The 23,622-nt window shown below is 43.6% G+C and overlaps 2 protein-coding genes across 2 annotated transcripts; both read right to left on the reverse strand.

Moving 5' to 3' along the window:
• Window positions 1–84: 84 nt before the first annotated feature.
• Window positions 85–18,292, reverse strand: si:ch211-195o20.7 (cytospin-A). The gene is made up of 12 exons (XM_062397759.1): window positions 18,097–18,292; window positions 17,487–17,611; window positions 13,795–14,388; window positions 13,510–13,562; window positions 5,068–5,612; window positions 4,689–4,764; window positions 4,506–4,572; window positions 3,191–3,251; window positions 2,808–2,904; window positions 2,361–2,477; window positions 2,221–2,280; window positions 85–2,104 (listed from the first exon to the last, which is right to left on the reverse strand). Exons 2-12 carry the CDS (start codon window positions 17,524–17,526, stop codon window positions 2,015–2,017), a joined length of 1,800 nt encoding a protein of 599 aa, XP_062253743.1. The 5' UTR covers window positions 17,527–17,611; window positions 18,097–18,292; the 3' UTR covers window positions 85–2,014.
• Window positions 18,293–19,721: 1,429 nt separating this feature from the next.
• On the reverse strand, window positions 19,722–23,622 carry zgc:193593 (uncharacterized protein LOC564090 homolog). The gene is made up of 2 exons (XM_062396657.1): window positions 23,411–23,622; window positions 19,722–22,280 (listed from the first exon to the last, which is right to left on the reverse strand). The coding sequence occupies exons 1-2, from the start codon at window positions 23,459–23,461 to the stop codon at window positions 22,002–22,004; spliced, it is 330 nt and encodes a 109-aa protein (XP_062252641.1). The 5' UTR covers window positions 23,462–23,622; the 3' UTR covers window positions 19,722–22,001.

Raw genomic sequence — 23,622 nt, forward strand, 5'->3', positions numbered from 1 at the left:
ATGAGAGTTCTGATCATGCTCCAGTCTTTTCATTGTTTCTGGGAAATCCTTGATCACATGTCGCAAAACACCCACACGTTGTCATTAGTTTCATATTAATACTTTATTTCTTTGGTATCATGATTCATTTTTCACATTAGTTCCATATAAACAGGTTTTACAATAGATGGTGTATTTTGGCACGTACGACTTTGGCAACACACGCGGCATTAAACGTGTCATGACAGCACCTGGTATTTAGTTGTTCAGCTCTTGTGAAATAAGATATTCAGCGGATGAGGCAGTAACATGAAAGGAAAACTCTGTGTGTGTTTGTGCGTGTGTTTTTTTGCTATGTGTCACGGCTGTCATGCACTTCCCTGAGCACCAAGGCAGCACTGGCACACTCATGATAACACAGAGGCATAGTATTGCTTTTTTGATTTCGATCACTGCCACACAGTCCCAGTGTTTTTCTGTGAGAAACCATCGACTGCCATTCACAAAGCAAAAACTGACTTGTCTGCAGCCTTGACACTGAACGCCCACCCAAGCTTTTCACACAGATCTTTACTGTACATCATTACATTCTTACACCAAAAAAAAAAGTGCTGACAAAGTGCATATTTACAGAGTGCTAAACAGGTCCAGGAAACAAAGACAGAGTCACATCCAAGGTTAAAAAAAGGCAAGGTTGAACATATCTGATGAAAGTCACAATGTGATAAAGTTTCTGCCAGTGTGGAGACGTTAACAGCACCTCGTTCTGTTTACACAACCTTTCTCCAAGAGCTACTATCAAAAAAAGATCAACATATCTTCTTGAATGGTGCTCAATGATAAGCTTTATTTTAGAAAGCTGCATTATGCAACTCTTTGCATTTTGCTTATCTCGAAACTTTTTACTCAAATTGATAAACCGCGCACTTGGACTGAATCCAAAGTTTTCGGACTACTCACAGATGTGTGTGAAATGTCGGCTGGTTAAGGATATGAAACATACAGGCAGGTAAACAACAACAAAAAATGAAATATTGTCTGGAGTCACTGCCTCGGCCTGGTCAGAAACACTGTAACAGAACGACCTGTTTTCATTTCTTCCAACTATCCAGGAATGAGGAGAAAAATATCCGAGATAGGAAAACCACCTTCTTACACATTTGGAGTCAGAGTCTGCACAATAGTAATTGAGGGATGGCCCACTAACAGGGAGGTCCCTTTAATACATACGCACGAACAAGCTGTCAATCACAACGTTTAACCTCTTTCACTATCTTAAAGTGATAGAAACCATCTTTAACAAAAGTTTAAGTGACTTCTTTAGTTAGGTTCAAGTCCCATCAACTAACATGGAAGGGGCAAGTGTTGATAGAAATCTTTTGGCTTCACTTTAGGGAGTGGGTGGGTATGTTGTCCATTTTTAGTTTATGGTGAGGGAGCGTTTCCACATGACAGCAAAAAAGCCAAAGCGAACTTCAACCCACAGGAACAAAATTGATATTAAAAAATATTTATAATTTCTTATATATTATTTTTTATCTGTTATATTTTCAAGATTAAGCATTAATCAGGTACCTATATACCGAATATTATTTCCCAAATTTACTGATCAAAATTTTTTTAGCAAAATGACAAAACAAGGATCTTCCTCATGTGTTGCTAACACATCTGCTTAGCTGTGAAATGTTTAGATTGTATGTAAACTCACTTATTCAGTACATATTTGAAATCCAATGTGCCGGAATCTTCTACACCCTCATTCCTGACTGAGCCAGCGTTTGTAAAGTCACATTAAATATGAAAGGAAACGACCCGAGTGGGAATAGCTGACGTCAGCGTTTACGTCCTTTGGTTGCGACGGCTTTGAGTCATAGATATTGGAGTTTTTCTAAGAAAGCCTGCACTGCATGTCAAGCAATATTCTATTTTTCATACAGGACTGTTTCTCCAGTTTCCTGACAGGAATGATGGAGACGTCGTCACGACAACATCATGAGTTTCCTTTGCCGTGTCCTGTCAGTACCTCTGTCGGCAGTCACATCTCAAAGTGACGGTACATGCTCTCCACGTAGCTCAGCACCCTCTGCCAGTCAGGACCCCCTGCTCTCAGCATCTCCTCGACTGTCTGTCAAACAAAGGATTTCAAATAGCTTTAGAAAAAACAATCTGTCACTGAAACAAGTCAGATGAGGCTTTGCCGGGAAACGGTTTGATGTATTTGTTAAGTACACAGAGGCGTACCAGGGTTTGTGCGATCCCAACACTCTCTCCTGTTTTGAATGCCTGACCGAGGTTCTCCCTCTGCAAAGAAAAAGAATGAATCGATAAGTTGAACGCCATTAATCACTCGGTGGTATGCGTTTCAGGGGCACAGCTCTCACCTTGTTCTCTGGAGTGAGGCTGCTGTAGGGGACGTGTGAGGGGAGGTAGGTGTGGTAGACGGCGCAGAAGGCGAGGCCGTCGGCCCAGCTGCTGCTGAAGTTTGTGATGTCAATATTCTGCAAGGAAAGATAGAAAGATGAAATAAGAGTGTATAGGAGATGGAGTAGCTGCAGATTGAATGGACAACGCTTTTGGTAAGTAACCATTTACGGAAAAACTTCAGACATTATGGTTGTATTTCCTTGTATTGTATTTTCAGTTTGGCAGTATAGACTTTAATTCCTACAAAACACAGATTTGACATATTTTCAGATATTGTCAGGAAACTGTCAGGTATCATTACTATAACAAGTGCCCTTTTATTTAATCCATATACAATATGATGAAAACTTTGCATGAAATAGAATCTGGTTCATCTTTAGGAAAGACTTGTTCGGGATGAATACCTTGTAGCCCTGGGTTCGGCTCTGACACCAGCGGAGCAGCGAGTTTCTCTTGGAGCCTCCATGGCGACGCAGCAGCAGGTTGAAACCATCCTGGGACCTGACAACAGGACACAAACTACTGAAGACCTCGGATTGAGATGTTAACAATAAAATAGTGTTGCTGTAAGTTTAGATTTTGTGGTGGTATTAAAAGAAACAGCTCTCGTCACATGGTTGACTCGTTTATCGAAAGAGAAACTTAATTAACGCATTGATTCAAGTGGTGTTTTGGCCCCAATATTGACTTCAACAGAAAAACATGAGTAATTAGCTTAGACAGAGTGTAGCAATTAGGTTTGTGTGTGTGTGTGTGTGTGACTGTGTGTGTGAGTGTGTTTCCTCACTTGGTGGGAGGTAACTCGGTGAGGGCAGAGTTGTACTTGTTTAGAGATTCCTCACGTTTCCCTGCAAAAACGAGCAACAATACTGCGTTACATAACACCAAGTCATGGTTATGAACATGCTGAAACAGAGGCGTAAGTTATACAACCTGTGACCCATTGACACGCTAACATTCATTAGTTGGCCACTTGGGGGCAGTGAAAAAAGCTGCATGTAAGCAATACTGTATACTATACACTATATATAGAGTACTGCCAAACATGAGTAAAAAATGCTCTTTAAATATGAGTTTATCGGAACATTTACACGGAAAATAATGATACAAGAGTAATGTTGTGAACCATGATAAACCAAAGCAATTAGCTGAAAGATGCTTCACTGTTCTGTGGAATTAAGGGACAGAAATGAGTAATGGCTTCCTGCGGTTTCTTGTGTTTTACGTGCCTCCTCTTTCAACTCACACAGTCGTCATTTTTCAAAAATGTTGATTACATCATCTTTAAAAAGGTGCACATGCGATGTCTTAAAAATAACTTTGTGTTTATAATCAGTTAATTCGTAACCAAAATACATTGTGCACATCCAGATTTTCTACTGATTTGAAGAGCTGATTCAAAATATTGGAATGTTTTCCTTATTGTACTTAACTAGCAGTTCTCTTCTTCACTACCTTTGTGGACACAGTCCTTCTACGACTCTTTGAGCTTTACTGTCATCTACGCTCATTTAGGAAAATAGCATTAACAATCAGCAACAGTATGTGTTTAGTCTCCAAAATCCTCAAGCATGTGTATGTACATCACTGTGTGCCGTACGGCGCATTGTCCCACTCATAAGAAAGTTGCTCAATAGCACCTCCAATGGCCAAACAAAACCCTCAATGGATTGCCTTTAAGGTGTAACAAGTTTTGTTTCTCTCCCAGAAAGAAAAAAACTGAAGTTTCTCTCCCTGCAATATAAATGCCTGTGATGTGCTTGGAGGTGGACGGCACACCTTCCCCCGGCCACCCACCTACCCACTCACAGGTATCGAAAATACACAGATAAAGCATTTCAATTAGCTTAATAAAGTTATCTCGGTTGTCTAGCTATGAGAAACTTCAGAACCTTCAGAAGCAGCACACAAGCATTTGCACCAGAGAAGTCATATGAAGAAGAGTCTTCTCACCTCCGGAGTTTCCTAGAACCTGACTAACCTGAGTCCTTGAACCTCCACATAATTAATTGTACAGCTCAAAAAACACATTTACTTGTACAGTATCTCTACACAAAAGCATACTGTAAAAAATTGCAAACAAACATTTTGTACACACACACCTATGTCAGTGCTTGACTTGCTATCTTGCGAATCCAGAGTTTTTCGGCCCCTTATTTGCCCTGAGTTCTAGAAAACAAAATAATTAATTAAAATGAGGAAAAAATCCTGACAAGGGCAAGAAACTGTTGCAAAGACATTCGCAAGCTAAACATAAAATATGGCAACATGTTTGTGGGTCCCACTGTTGTGGCGCTATTGGACTGGGATGTTCCATTCTGCATGGTGAGCTCCGACGAGGCAGGTAACCTGGACAGGCTTCTGTAATATGACAAACACAGTGGAGAGTAATGCACACAATAAGCTAAACCAGCTGTTTTGGGTGGTGTTTTTTCCTAGACAGCTGTTTCACTCGGCTCAAGCTGTAAATTCAACTGTTCAAACTGTCCTTACTAAGCCCAGTTCATGCCTGTGGATCGATTGCGACACATTCATATGATTCAATTAAATGAATAAGATAGGAAATAGCATTTGGTTAGAAATTGTTCTAATTATAAATTGCTGCAGAAGCAATATTTGTCTTATAAATCCTTTAAAAAGCACAAGGTCAAATAGTTGACGCACCTTGATCTTTCGGTGGTTATCGTCCGTCGTGTCTCTGTGGATCGCACCTCCTCTCCCCTCCTCTCCTCATTGGTCACATTCCTCAGGTAACGTTTAGCCACGCCCTTACAGTCCGTTTTCGCATCCTCGCTTACGACATTCTTGATCAGGTCCTTCTCGCTACGTCTCTCCGTCCCTTCTCGTCCCAGCCTGTACGACGTCCTCTCCGTGCCCCTCTGGGTTCCTTCTCTGCTCTCAAAAGTGACGGTTGGGTCTGCGTTGGGCCTCTCTGGTGCTGGACACGAAGCCTGGGCCTCACTTTTACCATGAGCCTGGTTGACCATTGCCGGTCTCTGCCTGCTCTCCTTCAGCTCCCCCCTCAGGGTGACAAGTTGCGTATCAGTCTCCTTCTGCCTCTGCTGGGCAGCCGCCAGCTCCCTCTCAACATCTTTGTGTGCCGTCCGGAGAGCCGTCAGCTCCTCCTCTGCCTCTGCTCGCAGGCGGTCTGCCACTGACACCGCCACCTGGAGGTCAGCCTGGAACTGCAGCCACTCGCCACGCTCTGTCTGGAAGGAAAACATTGGGTGCGTTCACAAGATGCTGTAAAGGAACACAAACTGATTTCTGTAGTGGTTCACACTCAAGGTGCTTTCATGACATGCACTGAGCTCTGCAGATCATCTTCATTTTCTCCGGCGGTGAGGTATGTCTGAATGCTAATGTCCGAGTGAGAGCCTCAGGATTATCTGCAAACTATCCGTCTGGCCCTCTAGTATACCGCAAGTAAGTAGGGTAGTTTGGGGGGGCTTTTGACGAATGACAGATAAAAAAAATCTAAACCAAGTATCATAAAAACAGACATAGAAAACGCAGACTAAGATGTCAATGGAGTTTGTGGTGAAATATTCTAACTGTAATGATCGATTCAAACAATCTAGACGGACATCGAACCATCTGAAATAATTGAAGTAGTTACTAATAATAATAATAATAACTAGTAATAAATAGTTTACCTGATGATCCAACATGTAATGTAGCAAGCAAAGTCATCCTGAGCGGACAATCACACCAAAGCTTCTGAGGAGCAGCGTGTGTTTTACACCTTCAACGGAAAATGTAATGAGCCAGGGTGACGGTTGTTTGTCGACTTTGTACCACACAGCTGTCATCAACATCAACTATCTGCAGGCTCACCAGTTTACCAACAGGGGTTTTCAATATTTATGAACAAACTTTGTTTCATGTCAAATTGGTTCAAACTAGATGTTGGGGGGAAAAAAGTGTCCCTATTACAAATCAATAGACATCATTTTACATTAAAATGTATTCATGTCATGAAATCCTCCAGTTACTGTTTTCAGTGAAATGATGCAGCTTTGCTCATTTTCTACACTATCTCCACACAAAGTGAATAAAACTGGTATTTTAAACCCAACCTGGATCTCATCGTCAAAAGCAAACATGAAATGAACCCTAACAAGACAAGCAAACAAACAATTAAATATCTCACATACTCATTAGGAGACTACAAGTGGAACTGAGGTGAGTGGCAAGCCTCAGCAGGCAGAGGAATGGAACTGGCAAAGTCATTTCTCATGAAGTGTAAATGAATCATGAGCCAAAAAGGTTTGCTCATGTCATCTAAAATCAAGAAACCAAGAATGCATTTTCAATTTTTAGCGTTAATAAAAGGACCCCTAACAAGCCCGGACACGGAGAGAGAACAGGATGAAGCAGCCGAGCCAAAGATGCATTGTGAAACTTCTGTGGTTACTGTTCTCCATTAGAAATGAGCCGCAATGGTTAGATGAAGAACTGATTCTGAAGCAGATTCCGTTTCAAAATGAAATGTGAAAAATGGGCTGTTTTTATCCTTCAAGAGTATTATTGCCTCAGACAAGCACAAACACTAACCCAGACATCTAAAGACGCACTGGAACCAGTGAAGCCAAGAGGTAAATGATGCCAGACCATTAAAGAAAATACTTTAAGAGACCATAAATATACAATAGATAGAAGGAATATGAAAAAGCTAAAGAGAACAGGCAATAACAGTGGTTGTAATCACAGGGCGGTGGAGGAGGATGGGGAGGGTTGGTAATTAGAGGAAGAATGGATAGAGAGACGAGGAGGAGGAGGAGGCCCTGTCTGAGCCAAGTCGCTGCCTCATCTGACCAGTGACTTAAGACCACAGCTGGACCAAATTACACTGGATGCGCACGCACACACGCGCGCGCACACACACACACACATACGGTCACGCACACACACACAGTATCATATTCCCCCTTTCCTCTCCCACATGTGCAGCTCTTATTCTTTTACGAAAGAACCACATTGTCAAGTTTTCTCACACACATTCAGGGTAAGCTGGAGCAGACTGTCCCTGGAGAAATGTGTCAAATGGTTAGTCTCTGTTGTATTTCTATATTAAGTAATAAATACTAAAGAACCCACTAGGACATGAAGGATCCTGTTGTCTACGAGTCGTCGCTATCTGAATGTGGACACTCCAACTGGAGCATGTTGGTTTAAGGAAACAGGAAGGGGCGCTCCTCAGTTCACACTGAGATAAGGGTGTGGACTGTCAGTCTTAAGACACACACACACACACACTGGCTCAGTCCCTCAAGACCTGACCTAGTGGCCCATTGCAAGACCAGATGTGGTGTCCAGCAGGCACACACACTCACACACACACAGATACACATAGATACACTTGCCATCTATAGTGTGGGTGCACATCTGATTTACAGAGTTCCTTGAAAGCGTCCAGCACACTTGGTGATTGTGTATAGTGGGTAACTGTAGTTAGTGTGTGTGTGTGTGTGTTCGAACCATCTGTCCCGAGTTCACCTCCACACCCAGTCTTTAGAACACATACAAAACGGTAGAGATTCCCATTGTAAGGCCACTGAAAAATAACTTCAGAGAGCCTAGCAATTGCATAAATGCTCTCGGACAGAAGATTCCCGAGATGCTGCCATTTACTGTGCAGAGCAAATTCAACACAATACACAAGGATATATGCACAAGCACTCCTATAGGGCCCATATTGTAGGTCAGTTATAGCACCTTTCGAAAGCAGAGACATCCCAAAGTGCTTTACATGGTAAAAAAACAACATATACAATGCAACATTATTAGTGTGTGTGTTAAGTTTTGTAACTGTATCTCAATCCGAGTGTCTGTGATCAGCTTTGCAAATGTGTACTGAGGTTGTATTGTGATTTGTACACGTGTAGACAAATCTGCAAATGCGTGCATGGAACTGCAAATATTGACAAAAATCTATAAATATAGACAATGTCCTCCAACTACAAATCATAAGCAAAACTATCCCTCTGCATGTGAGCAGCCTCCACATACACAGCATTATTTCAGTCTGGTTAGCTGGAGAAGCCAAGCGAGGAGAAGACGGACAACCTGGAGATCATTCCTGGAAATCTCCGGCAGCGCTCACCTGGAACTGATACCAAAAGAGCAGCGCACTGAGATGGACCAAATCTCCACGAGGGAGCATGAATCTGACGTGCCATCCACCACTCTGCCATGAATGGGCGTATTCTCATTTCTGTTGGTCAGGAAAATTGAAGACTGGCAGGGCATATAAGCGCAGGCAGATGGTGCGCTGGATACCATTGTCTGTTGCACATTGGGCAATAATGCGTCTTTGCTTTTTTAATTTAGTTTTACGTACAGTACATCAGCAATACATCGTGACTGCTGGATAAACACGGAGTGATTGGGGAGAGTGTGGATCAAGTCGGATGAAGAGGCGTGGGGGGGGGGGGGGGGGGCTGATAGAATGTGCCTGGAAGAATAATGTCTACTTGAATTACATGGAAGAGGAAGGAGGTAAGAGCTGGAGAAAAAAAAGAGGCTTAAATGCTGAAGTTGGGGTCAGAAAAAAAGATAAATGGCAGGGGGAGAATTGAGTAGGTGGGGGAGGGAGTGATGGGAAGATAGAGGAAGGAAGGGGGGAGAATGAGGAGGAGTGGAGCAGTGCAGCGAAAGTTGAAGGGTAATTGTTTTGAGTTCTTGGGCTCGGAGAGGAGCGGTCAGCTCTCTAATGGAGAAAGAATGAGGGAACGAGGAGAGAGGCACGGTGAGGGTAGGAGGGGGGGATGGGAGGGGGGAGGTGTCCCTTCATAGCAAAAAACAACTGTACTCGCCAGGACTTTCAATGCAAGCGTTCTGGTTGTTAAAAGTCTTGTGTCCAAAGTGTAGCACACACATACACAACAACAAACGGTCAGCCAGTCACTTCACGCTCCACTTGCAAACCCCCCTCCATCCCACACAGCACAAAAACAAAACAAGTTTTGTCTCCCGAACAGCCGAATGTGAACCCCCCCCTCCTCCACAGTCCGCACTGCACAGTCATTCAGTCAAAAGCTTCAGCTTCTATCGCTCTGCAGAGGGCCCGTGTAAACACAGTGTTGGATTGCCTGTGATTTTATACCTCTCAGCATGCCACAGTTCTCGCTGAGGTTTAACTGGCAGAGGCCCATAGCTCCAAGGTCCTCGTGGAGATGTGGGAAAGTGAAGGCGAATGAGACAAAAGATACACAAGGAGCAGGATATCATGTAGAGAAACCATGGAGGACAAGTTGTGCGTCAAATTAGAAAGCTTACTTAAAAGAGTTCAAATTCTAATACATGGCAAAATAAAAGAATTATGGAAGTGGGGGAAGATGGTTTTAAAGGACGTGAACTGCAGATGATATTCCAGCTGTTGTGATGTGGCAGACCTGGAGGAAGCCGGGAGCCTCCGGCTTACAATACTCATAAGGGAGGGTCGGGAATTGGAAGCAACGACTAACAGGAAATTACCACAGAATATCACCATCCTCAGAAGAGCAAGTAACGCCCTAGCATTTGGACTGAAGTGCATCTTGTTTTTGAAGAACTTTCATTCTTATTGGCCTATCCAACTTAAGGCTTGGGACGCAATAAGGGGAAAGTCCTACACAGACATTTTGTGACTGGATGCCAGGAAATAAACTTTAAAATTTTAATTTTTATCTCTTGATGATTTATTCATTAACAAAACATCAGTTTCAAGTAGGCAGGTGCAGATTAAACTAATTCAAAGTGCAACATATATAAATAAAATGAAATAAGTAACTATTTGCTGGAGCATATATAGAAAGATAAAAAACACTATGATGCAAAAAAATAACAGCTGCCCTTGAGGATATCATACATTTACTGAGTAAGACTGTTGCCTTATAGAATTATTGCACTTACAAATATATATATAGCATATAAAGGTAGTTGAACTGTAAACATCTGAGCAGTGCGATGCAGATGTGACTGAAAGTAAAATACAGTCGTACAGAGGGTCACATGGGTGAGTTCACAGCTCAGATCCCCCACAGTTTGCACAATGACAATGTGACTGTTGAAAGTTTTCACATCATAGAGAGAATTAACAAGAATGAATCAACAAGTGGCTGCTTGTCTTGAAGTTGGCGATGTTTCAAATGATTGTTTGTTGTTGGCGAGGTTAATCTCAATCTTCCACCTGTAGGCCCATTCAGCCTCCAGCCTGATGCTTCTCTTCAGATTGGCTCAAGTAGCATCTCAAACTTCTTTTTAGAGACATTTGTAATTAGTCTTTAGAATTTTTTAAATCTTTAACAAGGAAAGCAACAGGAGTCCTGCAGATGTTCAAGAATCAACTTCTCCCTTCACAAGGAGGCTCCATAGGAAACAATCTATGATCAGCTTTAAGACACTTGAACAGAAGGTGATCTGAGGGATTCTCCTCTTTTGGACCCCTCGGCAGAAACACAGGACAGGAAGACCTCAATTAGCAGAGCTGGACCTCCCAGAGGGGCCGAGCGGGGCCCATTCCAGAGCTGTTTTGGTGTCATCTCCTGGAACACTACGGTGACTTATGTATAATTGGTGTGTGACTTCCTGTTTACTTTGCTATAACTATCCTCTTCAATCTTTAAACTGTTTTGGTCTTTCTCATGTATGGAAAAGTAGGAGCAGATATGAAGGAGGTGCATTCCAGTCAGAAATGCAAAGTGAACAAGATGAGCCTCAAAAGGGAAAAAAAAGAACACAAAGTAAGACTATATAACAGCCTGTCCACTATCAATTCAAACCACTGCTGCCCCTACTTCCTGTTGTCAACACTAAATTAGACAGCTCAGCTAATCAAAAGAACATAATATATATATATATATATGTATATATATATATATATATATATATATATATATATACAGTGGTGGCCAAAATTCTTATAACACCTTTAGGATTTGCCTCCAAAACATGATTTAATTTCATAATGTTCATGAAACATGCAGAGGGTTGCTCTGGGCACAAACAAATAACAGATTAAGTTAGTCCTAGTTATTATCCACTTTTAACTTCAATATTTGGTATGTCCACCTTTTGCAGCAATTACAGCAGCACATCTCTCTGGCATAGTGTCAATATATTTCCTGAGAACTTCAACACTAATTTGATCCCATGCCTTCTGCAACTAAAGCTTTCCTTTGACTGGACAATCGATTTGTCCAGTTTATTTTCCAACTCGCCCCAAATTTGTTCGATGGTGTTCAGGTCCAGACTTTGAGGGGGCCAGTCCATAATTTTCAATGTTCCAGCAGATTCCTTCTGTCGCAGGTAGTTCCGGCAATAGTTAAAAGAATGTTTAGGGTCATTGTCCTCTTGGAAAATAAATCCATGCCAAATAAGACGGCTCCCAGATGGTACTCCGTGCCTCACCAGAATGTTGTGGTATACTTTCTTATCCATTGTGCCATAAATTTTCACTAAGTTATCTGTTCCTGAGGCTGAAATGGCACCCCACACCATAATACTACCCCCTCCGTGTTTAACTGTTGGCAAGAGACACTCATTTTCATATCTTTCCCCCACCCTCCGTCGAACATAAACTCTTCGCTTGTTGCCAAAATTTCACACTTGGACTAATCAGTCCACAACCCTTTATACAAATCTTCGTTTTTCCATTTCTTGTGTTCTTTAGCAAATTTTCCGGCGTTTCACTCTATTTTTCTCCCTCAGTAAAGGTATCTTTGCTGCTATTCTGCCAAAAAGTCCTTCTTTTCCCAGTTTCTGTCGCACAGTTCTTGAAGACACTTTTGCACCATCAGTCATAGTGGTGTTGATCTCATCTGATCTTTTTCTACCTCTCCCCTTTCAGTTCTGGTGTGAATTGGTAGCATCATGGCGGTCTAAACTCTACTTTACAGTGCTTGGACTGCATCGCAAGTCCTTGTCTATGCGGCAGTATCTCCAGCCAGCATCAAAAAGGACCTTAATTCGAGCCCGTTGTCCACTCGTTATCCTTGTTTTTTGTAAGGAAAATCACCTAAATCTTCTTATGATGGCTCTATTCTATGGTTTATAGAGCATAATTGATGACTTTATAGATATTTCATTCGTTTAATTGGTGTTTTAATGGCCAATTCAACAATAACAACTTAAACCTCTTAAATATGCCGTGTTCTAATAATTTTGGCCACCACTCTCTCTCTCTATATATATATATATAATTTTTTGATTTGCAGAGAAAGAAGTGTTTCCCAGAGACATGACTAAAGGAAGATACTCTGGATCCCCTCGTTACTAGCAACACTTTCAGGCTCAGGCGGACAGGATGGAACATCTCTGCAGCCCAGACACTGATCTATTAGCTGTGGGGAGATTACATGCACCATCCTGGTTTGCTGTTGACACCTGCACCTGCTGAATGCTCAGGTAAAGCGACCTCTGTTAAGAGATTCTACTGGCACATCTGCTGTAGTTATACTGTTTAATGTAGTTACACTGTGAACCAGAGAAGCCTCACAAGCACAGTATTGTTTTCACTCCGATCTGTCTGTGTGCATCCCCAGATGATTAACTTTTAGAGCTGATCAGTCAAAAGTCCACTAAAATATCCAAACGAAAAGGTCACACATAAGAAGTCACAAAGTGATGTATTTCTGTCTGCTATAGGACTATAGACAAAACTTAAGCTTAAATAGATCCAAAAATAATTATGATTATATGACAATAATGATGTCATACAGTACAGTAACAAATCATTCATCCTATAATATAATGACCTCATGATGTTTCATTACAAAAGGCCATTATTAAAATATGAAGAAGTGTGCTGACCCTCCAATGTTTTTTTTGTTTGACTTACTCCTACTTTTCACACTGTGTATTATGAAAAGATAACACAGTAATTTCCCTTCAGGGGTTGTTCAAGGTTTTTTGTTTCAGTTGTCGTGCCAGTTGTCAACTTTCACACAAAAGCAATGGAATTAATTGGGGCGCATGGACAGTGGCCCAAACTGAATAATTACCGTTCAAGGGATTGGTTTCACCAACAGTCACTTGCTATTAGTATCATACTGAGTAGCCAGCAACAAACAAGTGGTAGAAGAGAAACTGTCCAGAATGTATTTAAGACGGAGCACACCTCACCTGCAAAGTGCTCTTCAAAGTCTTCACTTCTGCCAGGAGCTGCCTCAGTATCTCTGAGGGAAGGAAACAGAAATGTCATAAGACAGCACATGCATATCAAACACTAAAAAGAAATGTCAAGGAAATAAACCTGCCCTTCTCAGAAATGGGAAACGGTAAGCCCACAATGAAATGAAAAGTTTAAGTGTTCAAATAATAACTCGACAGGCCTGGATATGATTTACATGTGGTATTTCAAGTGTATTTTAATTTAAATACTCGTAGTATAACATATATCTCTCTTACCATCTGTGTCCGTGGCCCGATCGTGACTGTCGGTGATACCCAGTGATGTATGACACTCCTCCAGCAGCTTTCCCCTTTCCTCAGCCGGGGCGTCCCCTGATTCATGACCCAGCAGCAAAGACTGACTCAGACCACTGTCCCTTTCCCTCCAGGTCAGTCCTGAGGAACTGCCATCCACAGGTGAGGCACTACAGGGAGAAGATGGGCTTTTTGTGGGGCTGAAAATCACAGTCTTCCCTTGGGAGCACGGAGTCCGAGGCGTAGAGGTAGGAGGACCCCCGTTCCTTCCCACAGCAGCTCCAGGCTTGTTATTGTGCACCGGGCTGGTTCCAGGGCCAGTGGCTGGGCTGTTTGAGCTGACTGACGGGTGAGGCTTCCAATTAGGAGCGGGAACGAATTTGCTGGGAGTGGTCGGCGTGGTGGTGGTGGGATGAGATTTCTTCCTGATTGGTGTGATGACTGGGACTGGAGGTGGAGGTGAAAGTGGGGCAGCGAGGGAAGAATGAGGCGTGGTGGCGTGGAGGAGTTGGGGGACGGCAGGCAGGTCATTTTGCGGAGAAGTAGGAGGAGTGTGGAAACTCTCCCCATGGGCCCCTGAAGAAGAGAAACGTTCAATTCAGACAAAGCTAAAAAAAGTACATGTTTAAAGACCCCCACCCCAGTCAATACATTCAGATTTGACACTTCAAAGGCTTAACTACTGGATAAAAACTGTCTCCTTTCCTTGTATATGCACTGGATGGATTTTCTGTTTTTCTGTCCTGTCGTGAGCTACAAAGGGTTTTTACTTCAAAGCAGGTTTTGTTTCATTTAGATCTTGTGTTTGTTAAACAACTGGAAAGATTTCAACAAAACTTGGTGGAAGGATGTGGTACAGGTCGGGAAAGACAGAATATCCGATATATCCAGATCTGAATTGGCAGATCCAGGAATTTAGTTTCACTTTTTCTGCAGCGTTTCCCATCACAATGCATTCAATCTGTGAGTTAGCAGGTTTGCTTTGTGACAGATTCACACAACAAATAGTGAAAGACGAGTTCTCATGTGAGAGAGAGAGAATTGCTTTGCACGCCACATGCAGCTGAAACTTGAGATATAGCTGCTGTCTGTCTGTCATGTGTCATCACAACACCTTACACTGGCTTTACACACACCTAGATGCTGGTCTTGATCGCTCCCTGACAAACCCAGGCATGCGTTCAGCCCGGACAAAACCAACTTGTTTATTTAAACTGTAGAACTATCTGAGGTAGATGACATGGGTGTGTAGTTTAGCCAGAGTTTGCCTTTCAGACATGCACAATGCAGCGCAAGGTTTGACTGCACCGACGTGTTCACAACAGCAACAAATCATCTGTTGTTCAGACGAGAGGTGGAGCAGCAGGGTGCAGCAGGGTGCAGCAGACAGAGACAGGAAGTGATGTATCAACTCTGCTGCGTGGATCATGTTTAGCCCGCCAACATCGTCAGCTCTAATCACGCCAAACTCTCTTTGCATCTTCATCGGTGTCCTCTACATGTTTGTCGCCGCTGTCCTACGATTAGATATTTGATTTATTTGAGTTCTTGTGTCTGTCGAGTGTCAGGAGCGTCATCATCACCCCCCCCCCCCCCCAGCTCACTGGGAATTCAAGGGGGGGAGGGGGGGGGGTTTCCTCTGCTGTGTTCACACATCGACTTCTCCTGGATTTCTACTCACTGTATTCTAGGAGGTCAGGCGGATAAAACCTTTTGAGATCAAACGTGCCACAGGTAAAGTGACAGCCGCATATTTCCTACAAGCACTGGAGGTGGTTGACCGATAACAAGGCCAGCTGACCAATCAGAGCAGCCTGGGCTTTATCAGTAGAATGCCCTTAAAGAGACAGGATCTAAAACCAAGTGTTTCATACGGAGGCTGAATAGAGGACAGCAAAGGACAGCGTGAGAAACGTGTTTTTCGGACCATAAGAGCATGTAAACCATTTCAAGTTAAATTCAAATTATGAACCTGAATATGAGCATCGTGTTTCTCCTTTAAGTTTCCACATCACTCCATATCACGCTGGTCATAAACGGTGATCCAAGTGGAGAATCCTCCTTCAGCAGATGAGTGAACAAAGCTTTTTTAGTGTCACATTCATCATTCTAAACAGTGAAACTGAGATATTCAAGTGAGAACAAGGGAAAACCTTTTCTTTAAGTGGACGGGTTCAGAGCAACTGAAAGAGACACTGACTAACCAACTAAATCCTGGAGAGACTGACGGCAGAGGAAAGACGTGCGGTCACTCATATGGCATGTTGTCACTGAAAACACATTTCAGTGAGGTGACCACGACAACAAGGCCGTCATTGGCCAGCGGACATCCAGACCGGCCGTACCCCTGAAGACACTTTGACAGAAACATTCCTCTTGGACTGCTCATCCTCAGTGTTGCTGTAATGTTCATTCTTCAAATTTAGGAACACACACATACTCGGAGGACAAATGTCCCATGTCCCAGCAGTCAGCTGCAACTTCATTTCCAAACTTGACCGTTAGCAAGATTTTTACATTTCGGCTCAGCGCTCCTTTCAACTCAGAAATTAATGGAACCAGTGGATATCACGTCTCCTCCCTCTCTTTCGTCCTTTACCTTGTTTGGACAAAACTGCTCGAAAGATGAATGTACTTTTTTTTTCTAGAGCTGTAAGAGCAGCAGCCAAACATTTGCAAAGCTACGCACCACCGGCTGTGAGGTCCAATCACTAGGAAAAGAAAGACAGGGCTGTCTAATAACATTCTCATGTCACCCCTGAGTTTTGTTTCTTCATTCCAAACCTTAAAGTGCTTGTCCAACCATGGGCAGCAGATTGACTGAATGGCTGTGTATGTGTGTGTGTGTGTGTGTGTGTGTGTGTCAGAGAGCATTAGCCTTCCCATGATTAATCCGTTGCCCTTGTGCTGAGCCGGGGAATTCTGCCGATTCATCACAGCTGGCCCGGCGGGGCCTGAACGAATCACACAGGGACGCGAGGAGAATGACCACTGACTGAGCAACACACAGGAAGCCTGCCAGGAGTCCGCCTGCCGCTCAGCATGCACACACACACACACGCACACACACACGCCCACGCATAGAGAGTCTTTCCGCCTGATTCTCCTTTTGTTGCCTCGTATTTCCTGATCGCCCCTCATCCAACCTCTCCTCTCTTTTTAAGGAATTTTCCTGTAATATGCTCACTCCTCCTGTATCTCTCCACTATAACTACTACTTGAATCAAAGCCTTGAGATATGCTGGCTTTATTGTCAAAGAACACACACACACTGTCAGTCCTCTGTGTTAGGTGCCAAATCTTTTAGATAATGAGTTCAGAATTCTGATGAAGAGCAAAGAATATTCAAAGGTAGTGATTTGACCGGAAATAGAGAGCTTTTAATTGAATTAGGATTAATAAGGATATGTACTTGTGTGTGAAGTCCAGGTATTGGCCATGTTGTGGGGACCTACATCTGTTTACACAGTCCCATTGTGGGGACTTATTTACCTTATGAGGACAAAAGGTCAACATAACTGAAATCCTTTAATTTGAAGGTGATACTTAGTGGTAGGATAATGATCAGTTGCGGTTAGTTACATTGAGGGTTATCACAGTGGGAACCATTGTTAAGGTTTGAGTAAGTCTACAGTGAAGGACACACGACTGTGTATGTGTGTGCATCCACGTACCTGTGGGTCCATGGCCTTCCTTGCTGGAGAAGTTGCCCATAATGCTGCAGCGATGGGGTTTGTGCCCCAGGTGCAGCCCTGCGGTGTTTGTTGCTTTTCCCCCCTCAGTCCACACCGAAGTGACACTGTGGAGGTTACACACACACGGTTATCCAGTTGAGAAGCAATTCAGTGGATGCAGCTCCGCTTCACCAAACATTTAAACAGCTCCGGATAATCATTTGAATGTTAAGAAAATCTGCGTGATTTGCACAGTGAGGCTGAAACAGGAGACTGAGCTTAGACCACATGTGCCAAACAAAGTGTTGTCATGTCAGGTTTAAATACAATCTGAAAACTCAACACGAGAAATGCGGTCAAATAAACAGAGAAGCAGCAAATTACGCGTTATCTTAACCACAAAATAGTCCAAGTTAGCAGAACTAATTTGAGACACCTTTGCATTTTTGTCAACAAAAGATACCGTCCAAAACGCTTCTGATAAACGCATCAAAAAGTTTTGACGCGCGATCAAACTTGCAATGCGCGTAAAACATGTTTGGAAAAGTACTTTTGCGCAGACAACGCTAAAACCTGCGTTTTACGTTTAAAAAAAACCTTGAATACAAACCGCTGGAGGAAGACAGATCCAGACGATCCGCTGTGAGTTTTTTGTGAACTCTTCTTCTCTACGCTTTGCTTCCTCCGGCGCAGCGCAGCCGAGCGCACAGTGCTGCCTCTCCAACGGGGAGGGGGGGGAGCGGAGAGAGGAGCAGCCGGAACAGACCGGGACCTGCTGCTGCGCTTACTGGGAACAGAGCTTAACAAACACCCACTGGATTCAGCCTCTTAAACAAATATATAAACACGGATCGAAGCGATAAAGTCTGGTTTTAACAGAAGGGAATGAAGAACAAAAAAAGGATGAAAGATGGCTGCTGGGTGTGTCCACTGGAGGGCGCAGTTACGCTGCGTCACATGGAAACCTGTTGCCTTTTCACCAAACCTCCATCATGGAGCATGTGCTGATCCTCTGACCTGCTGTTTGAATATCAACTTTGAATTATCTACAGTTCATGTAAACCAACTCGTTCCGTCGCTGCTGCTCTGATTTGACTTAATTCTGCCGTAAACAAAAAAACACAATACGCTCCTTCCATTTCCTTTCATTAAACCTCCTTAAGCCTGTTTTTGTAAACTCGGATGGTCGCCCACACAGAGCTCTGCCAGTGGTTTGTTCCCATCTCCCATGTTCGCTCATTCTGGACTCTGTTGGATTCCTCTTTCATATTGGCAAGTTTTAACCCTACTCTGTAAAGTGCCTTGTTGTTATTTCACACCATTTGTGCTATTTCACATTATTTGTGTACACATTTGAGTTCAGTTAAATGTGGTTTTTGTTGCAAACCTTTAGGTCACACACATGAACTCTGACGATCTCTCCGCTCACAAGCACAAACATCTGTATTCATTTAGGATAAATGTACTGAATCATCTTATGACAGTCAGGCTGTTATTGATCACTTATTGTGACTCGTTTGCTGGAGTATATTGATAAATCTGTCTGGAGTCATGTCTGTTCCAACATTACTCAAAGTCTGTCGCCCACTGGCTTTATACCTCTGCCTAGGAGGTTGTATTTTCACCCCTGTCCGTTTGGTCATTTGTCTTTTGGATAGTGTCTGTCCCATTTTTTTTTTTTTTTTTGATGAAAAGATTCCAGGCAAAATCTGATTTTATTGCAGTGAAGGGTGCAGGCTGGAAAGTCACTCGTCTCCGATCCTCCAGACAGTTTTCAGAATCTGAAGGATACAACTCAGACTCATGGCAACCCTGCGTTTGAGTGTTGGAATTCTATATTATTGAAAAATCCCCAAATGCAATATTAATGTCAATTGTCCTCAGCTTGTTTACTTGATTATACCTTTATTTATTTATTAACATTAGTGTCCTATATTTTAAAGTAATGTTTCTCCAAATTATGTCAGGCATCGAGATTCTCTCTGCATAGTAAGGAAATGATTCATCCTAACAACAAAGAAGATGTATCATATCAAATAACTTGGAGGTTTGTACATTCGAATCCTAAAATCTACTAACATTAAAGTGCTACAAAGTTCTGTCACCTCTTTGAGGGTAATAACAGCAAAACAGCCTGAATTCTCTTTGACTATAAACATTAATATCTCGGTACAAAAACAACAGCGTCATCGTGTTGCGTGTCTGTGCAGAAACAATGAGACACACAGGTGGGACTGAAGTGCCACATGCTTTTATTTCACAAATCTCTTCCAACATGTGGTCGTTAAATATCAATCATGTTGCTAACAGAACAAATCTCTCCTCTAATGGACGCAGCTTCATTGGATGTAATGGATGAGCACTGATGTGTGAAGCTCAGCAAACAAAGACGAAGACTGGGCCTCCAAACGAATCCCCTGTATTTAAACAAATTTCCCCCGGGGGACAATAAAGTCTAAAGTCTTTATTTCTGACGGCTGAGGCGTTTGCAGGTATTCGTTCTGTCAGTGCAGCGTCTCCGCTTCTCTGCACGGCGCTGAGTGAAACAGGAAGTTTGCTGCAGCGAGCAGACCCCACCTCACTCTCTGACTGAGATCAATAGGTTTTCACAGGGGCTCTGTGCTCACTGTGCAACACTGCAGTATAGAGAGAATCCATCAAAACCAGCCAGGTGCAACACACCGCCTCCAGCCCATACACACACAGTGATTTCACACTCGTGGGAGAGCAATGCATGGACATGATTACCAGCATGTGAAATACCCGGACTTCACATCAGGTGAAGCTCATGTTGAATCCGCAAACTGTTCAAAACCCTGATGTAACCTTTCCTTTTCCATCAGGTGTATGAACACACAATCCTGATGTTTACAGACCCTCACGTTGCCATTATGAAGTTGTTTCTGGGTCTCTGTCCAGCGTGAGGGGACACAGTGTTCAGTAGCTGATGCCAGTATGAGCCATTAGTTCCCTCTGCTGAGTGGACTATTATCATTTTGTTGGTCCTGGATTGCTGCTACCAGGGCTCTAAAAAGCCACAAATGGCCACTGGTCCAATTTGGCCGACAGACAAGAGCGGCTCTTGAGCGATGAAGAAAAAAAATTGGATTACAAGTTCTGGCCGACCTCTAAGTGATGAAACACTCAACTCTCTCACCATCCTCATTTTTCACAACTTTACAGATTACTAGTAAAACCTCTTATTGTTTATAGAGAAATAAAGACCCATCATATCAGGTTCAATTGATTTCTACACTGTCCTTACTCAGCATATGGGACAGTCCATTTGAAGACAGTGTGCACTCCGCAAGGCACTGCACGCATTCTCAACCACGCTCGGTGTCTCGCCACATTTCAAATCCCTTTCAACTGCCAAACACACGTGGAGTCTCCGTACAAATCCACGTGGCACAGGGGGACGAATGGTGGACACCGCAGGGGGAAAGGTACAAAGTTTGGATGCACAGGAACTGCCTCTCATGGGTCCTTGTCTCTCTAATACCAGATTAGGTCCATGAGTGTGTGTGTGTGTGTGTGTGCCAGGGATGATTTTCCACCTGGGTTAATTATACCTACTGAGAACACACAGGCTTATCCAGGAGGAATCACCATCCTTACCCGGCCTGTTTGCCAGCAGCAGCGTCCCAGCGAGGTAAAATTAGGGTTCATAATCCGGCACGGTGTATTTGTGCAGGTGTATTTTTGTTTGTTTACATGACTCAGGTAATGATGCCTTAAGATGTTTTGTATCCACCAAACAGGCTGCCGCTGTCTCTCTCAACACTCCGACCAAATAATCTAACTTTTCAAAAAAAAAAGTACTGGTGACTAATTCAGCTACAACCTGTGTCTTCTACCAGTGTCTCCTGATTGACAGCCGGTGCCAGCCGACGCCAGGGTCACCTGATGGATGGCGGTCGCTTCTCATCAGAGGAAATCAATTGAAGTCATGGACAGGGATGGGCCGCTGAAGCTCTTACACATGGCTGGCTGTCTGACTGTGGGGACGGGTGGAGGGGTGGGGGGGCACAGCGAGAGGGGTTGCCAACCATCTGTGTACTGAGGGGTGCTGCCAAGTGTCAGTCCCTTATTACGGCGGGCCTCAAGGAGACACACAATGTCTCCGAATTAAACATTTAAGCTCATCCTGTCTCCAGTCTTTGGGAAGTTCCAGCACATCACATGCTCATCCAATCATTCACACTAATTAGTGTCCACTCAGTGCATTAAAGGCTCTAATATTACGGAGTAATTCATGAAATCGAGCGGAAGTAAGGCTATTTTTACATGTGTCGTACTATTTTCAGTAACACAACATAAGCTATCGCTCCCACCTTCCGGCCGACACACAGGTTCAGTCAGAAATCCACACTAGCACATCTTCAGAGAGCACATGGGCCACGTTTGTGCAACGGGCCAGCATAGCTACAATCTTTGTTGCGCTAAAATGCAGCAACCGAAGCTCAACCAGTGACGCCGGCCGACCTTGATCCAGCCCTCCAATCACTTTTCATTTCAAGGGAACTTCTGGCCAACGAAGGAGGTGGGTGGGATCTCCTGACAGGCGTTGGCCCTGCGAGTTATATCCAGAAGGGGGGTCTTGTGGGCCGCCGCGCTGGCATCGGTGTGCGTGCCAACCCACTGCAGCACGCGGCCAGAGGGCCGGTGGTAGAGGGCCAACTGCCTGGAGCTGTAGCCGCACATAGCGATCCCCACCGCCCCCAGCAGCACGGCCAAACTGGGCATGGTCCTCTCAGCCGGGGGCACTACGGCCGCATTATGAAAGGCCTGGGTCTGAAAGAGGAGGGAAAAGAGGGGGAATATGTGATCAGACGGAGGTTTTGAGTGAATATGAACGACAAACACATCAAAGTAGCAGAGAACAAGAATGATCACAGAGTTATGATTTGTTAATATACAAAGTATATGCATGGAAGGAGATCAATTTGCAGCACTGGGGGGGACAACAGGCCTAGCATCAAATGAATGAACAACAATATGCTCACCTCGGCCCCCACCCCATCTGATCCCCGCCACCAATGCCCGAGAGATTTAAAACCCATCTTCTCTCATTTACCTCAATGCAGAGTCTCTAAAAAACAAAAACCTTGTCTATTCCGCCTCACAGACAATTTCCTCCACCGGTCCCTGACAATTATAAAGAGCGAGGAGGAACGGATAATAGAAACTTCATAGTTGCAAATGGAGCTGTGTCACAGGCAGTTAGGAAGGCTCATTCACACAGCTCCCATTTCCACTTACAGTGCAATGGACTGTCATTGCATTTCTGCATTGTTTGTGGTGAACAGCAGGGAAAAAGTGTGTTTTATGAGCTAAAACCAAATGCATCCTATAATTACGGAAACAATAGCCTAGTATGTATATAGTGTGCTGGATACAGACTGAGAAGTGGCTGCATTATGGTTGCATATATTGTAGTTAAGCCAACCTCCTGTATGCTCTGTCCCTATAGAAAAAAGTATGAAGCTATAAAGCCGCAGATGTGCATTATGGCCGCTCTCTGAACAATCAAGTTGTTCCACTTTCTTCTGCTTAACAAGGACTCTCAGAGCACCGTGCAACCTTGACTTCAAGTCCAAGACGTTTAAAGAGTTTTCTGCCCTCTTCTTATAAAAGTCTTAAATCAAAACAAACTGCCTGCTGCAGATAAATAGCAATAAAGTGCAATCCACTGCAGGCAATGTGCATTGACTCAGCAATTTAGTTCCCTGATGCACAGCGGTACGGACAACTTTAGTGTCCCTATGTATCTGAGAGCAAAGCAGCGTTTGAAAATATGTAGAAGGTGTTTAAAACATGCTCCTTTACGACAAATGCATTCAATTATCAAACCAGACCCTCCTTATTCTATTTTATAAATGTTAAAACTGACAAAAATAGTCCGACTTTATCACAATCCTCACCTGCAGAAGCCTGATGTAGCTCGGGGTCAGTCTCGGGATTCGGAAAAACATCTTGGAGCGTTCCCACTGTGGCCTTCCCGTTGGATCAGGGGTGAGTCAAAGGCCCGGTGACAGGCTCCTACTCCTCTGCCTGGACTCCCTAGAGGGGGAAACCCACTGCTGGGGGCTCCGTTCAGGTGTTTGTGTGTGGACTCTTCAACCTGCGCTCTCCT

The sequence above is a fragment of the Platichthys flesus genome, chromosome 10 (genome assembly GCF_949316205.1).
Source record: "Platichthys flesus chromosome 10, fPlaFle2.1, whole genome shotgun sequence".
NCBI lineage: Eukaryota > Metazoa > Chordata > Actinopteri > Pleuronectiformes > Pleuronectidae > Platichthys > Platichthys flesus.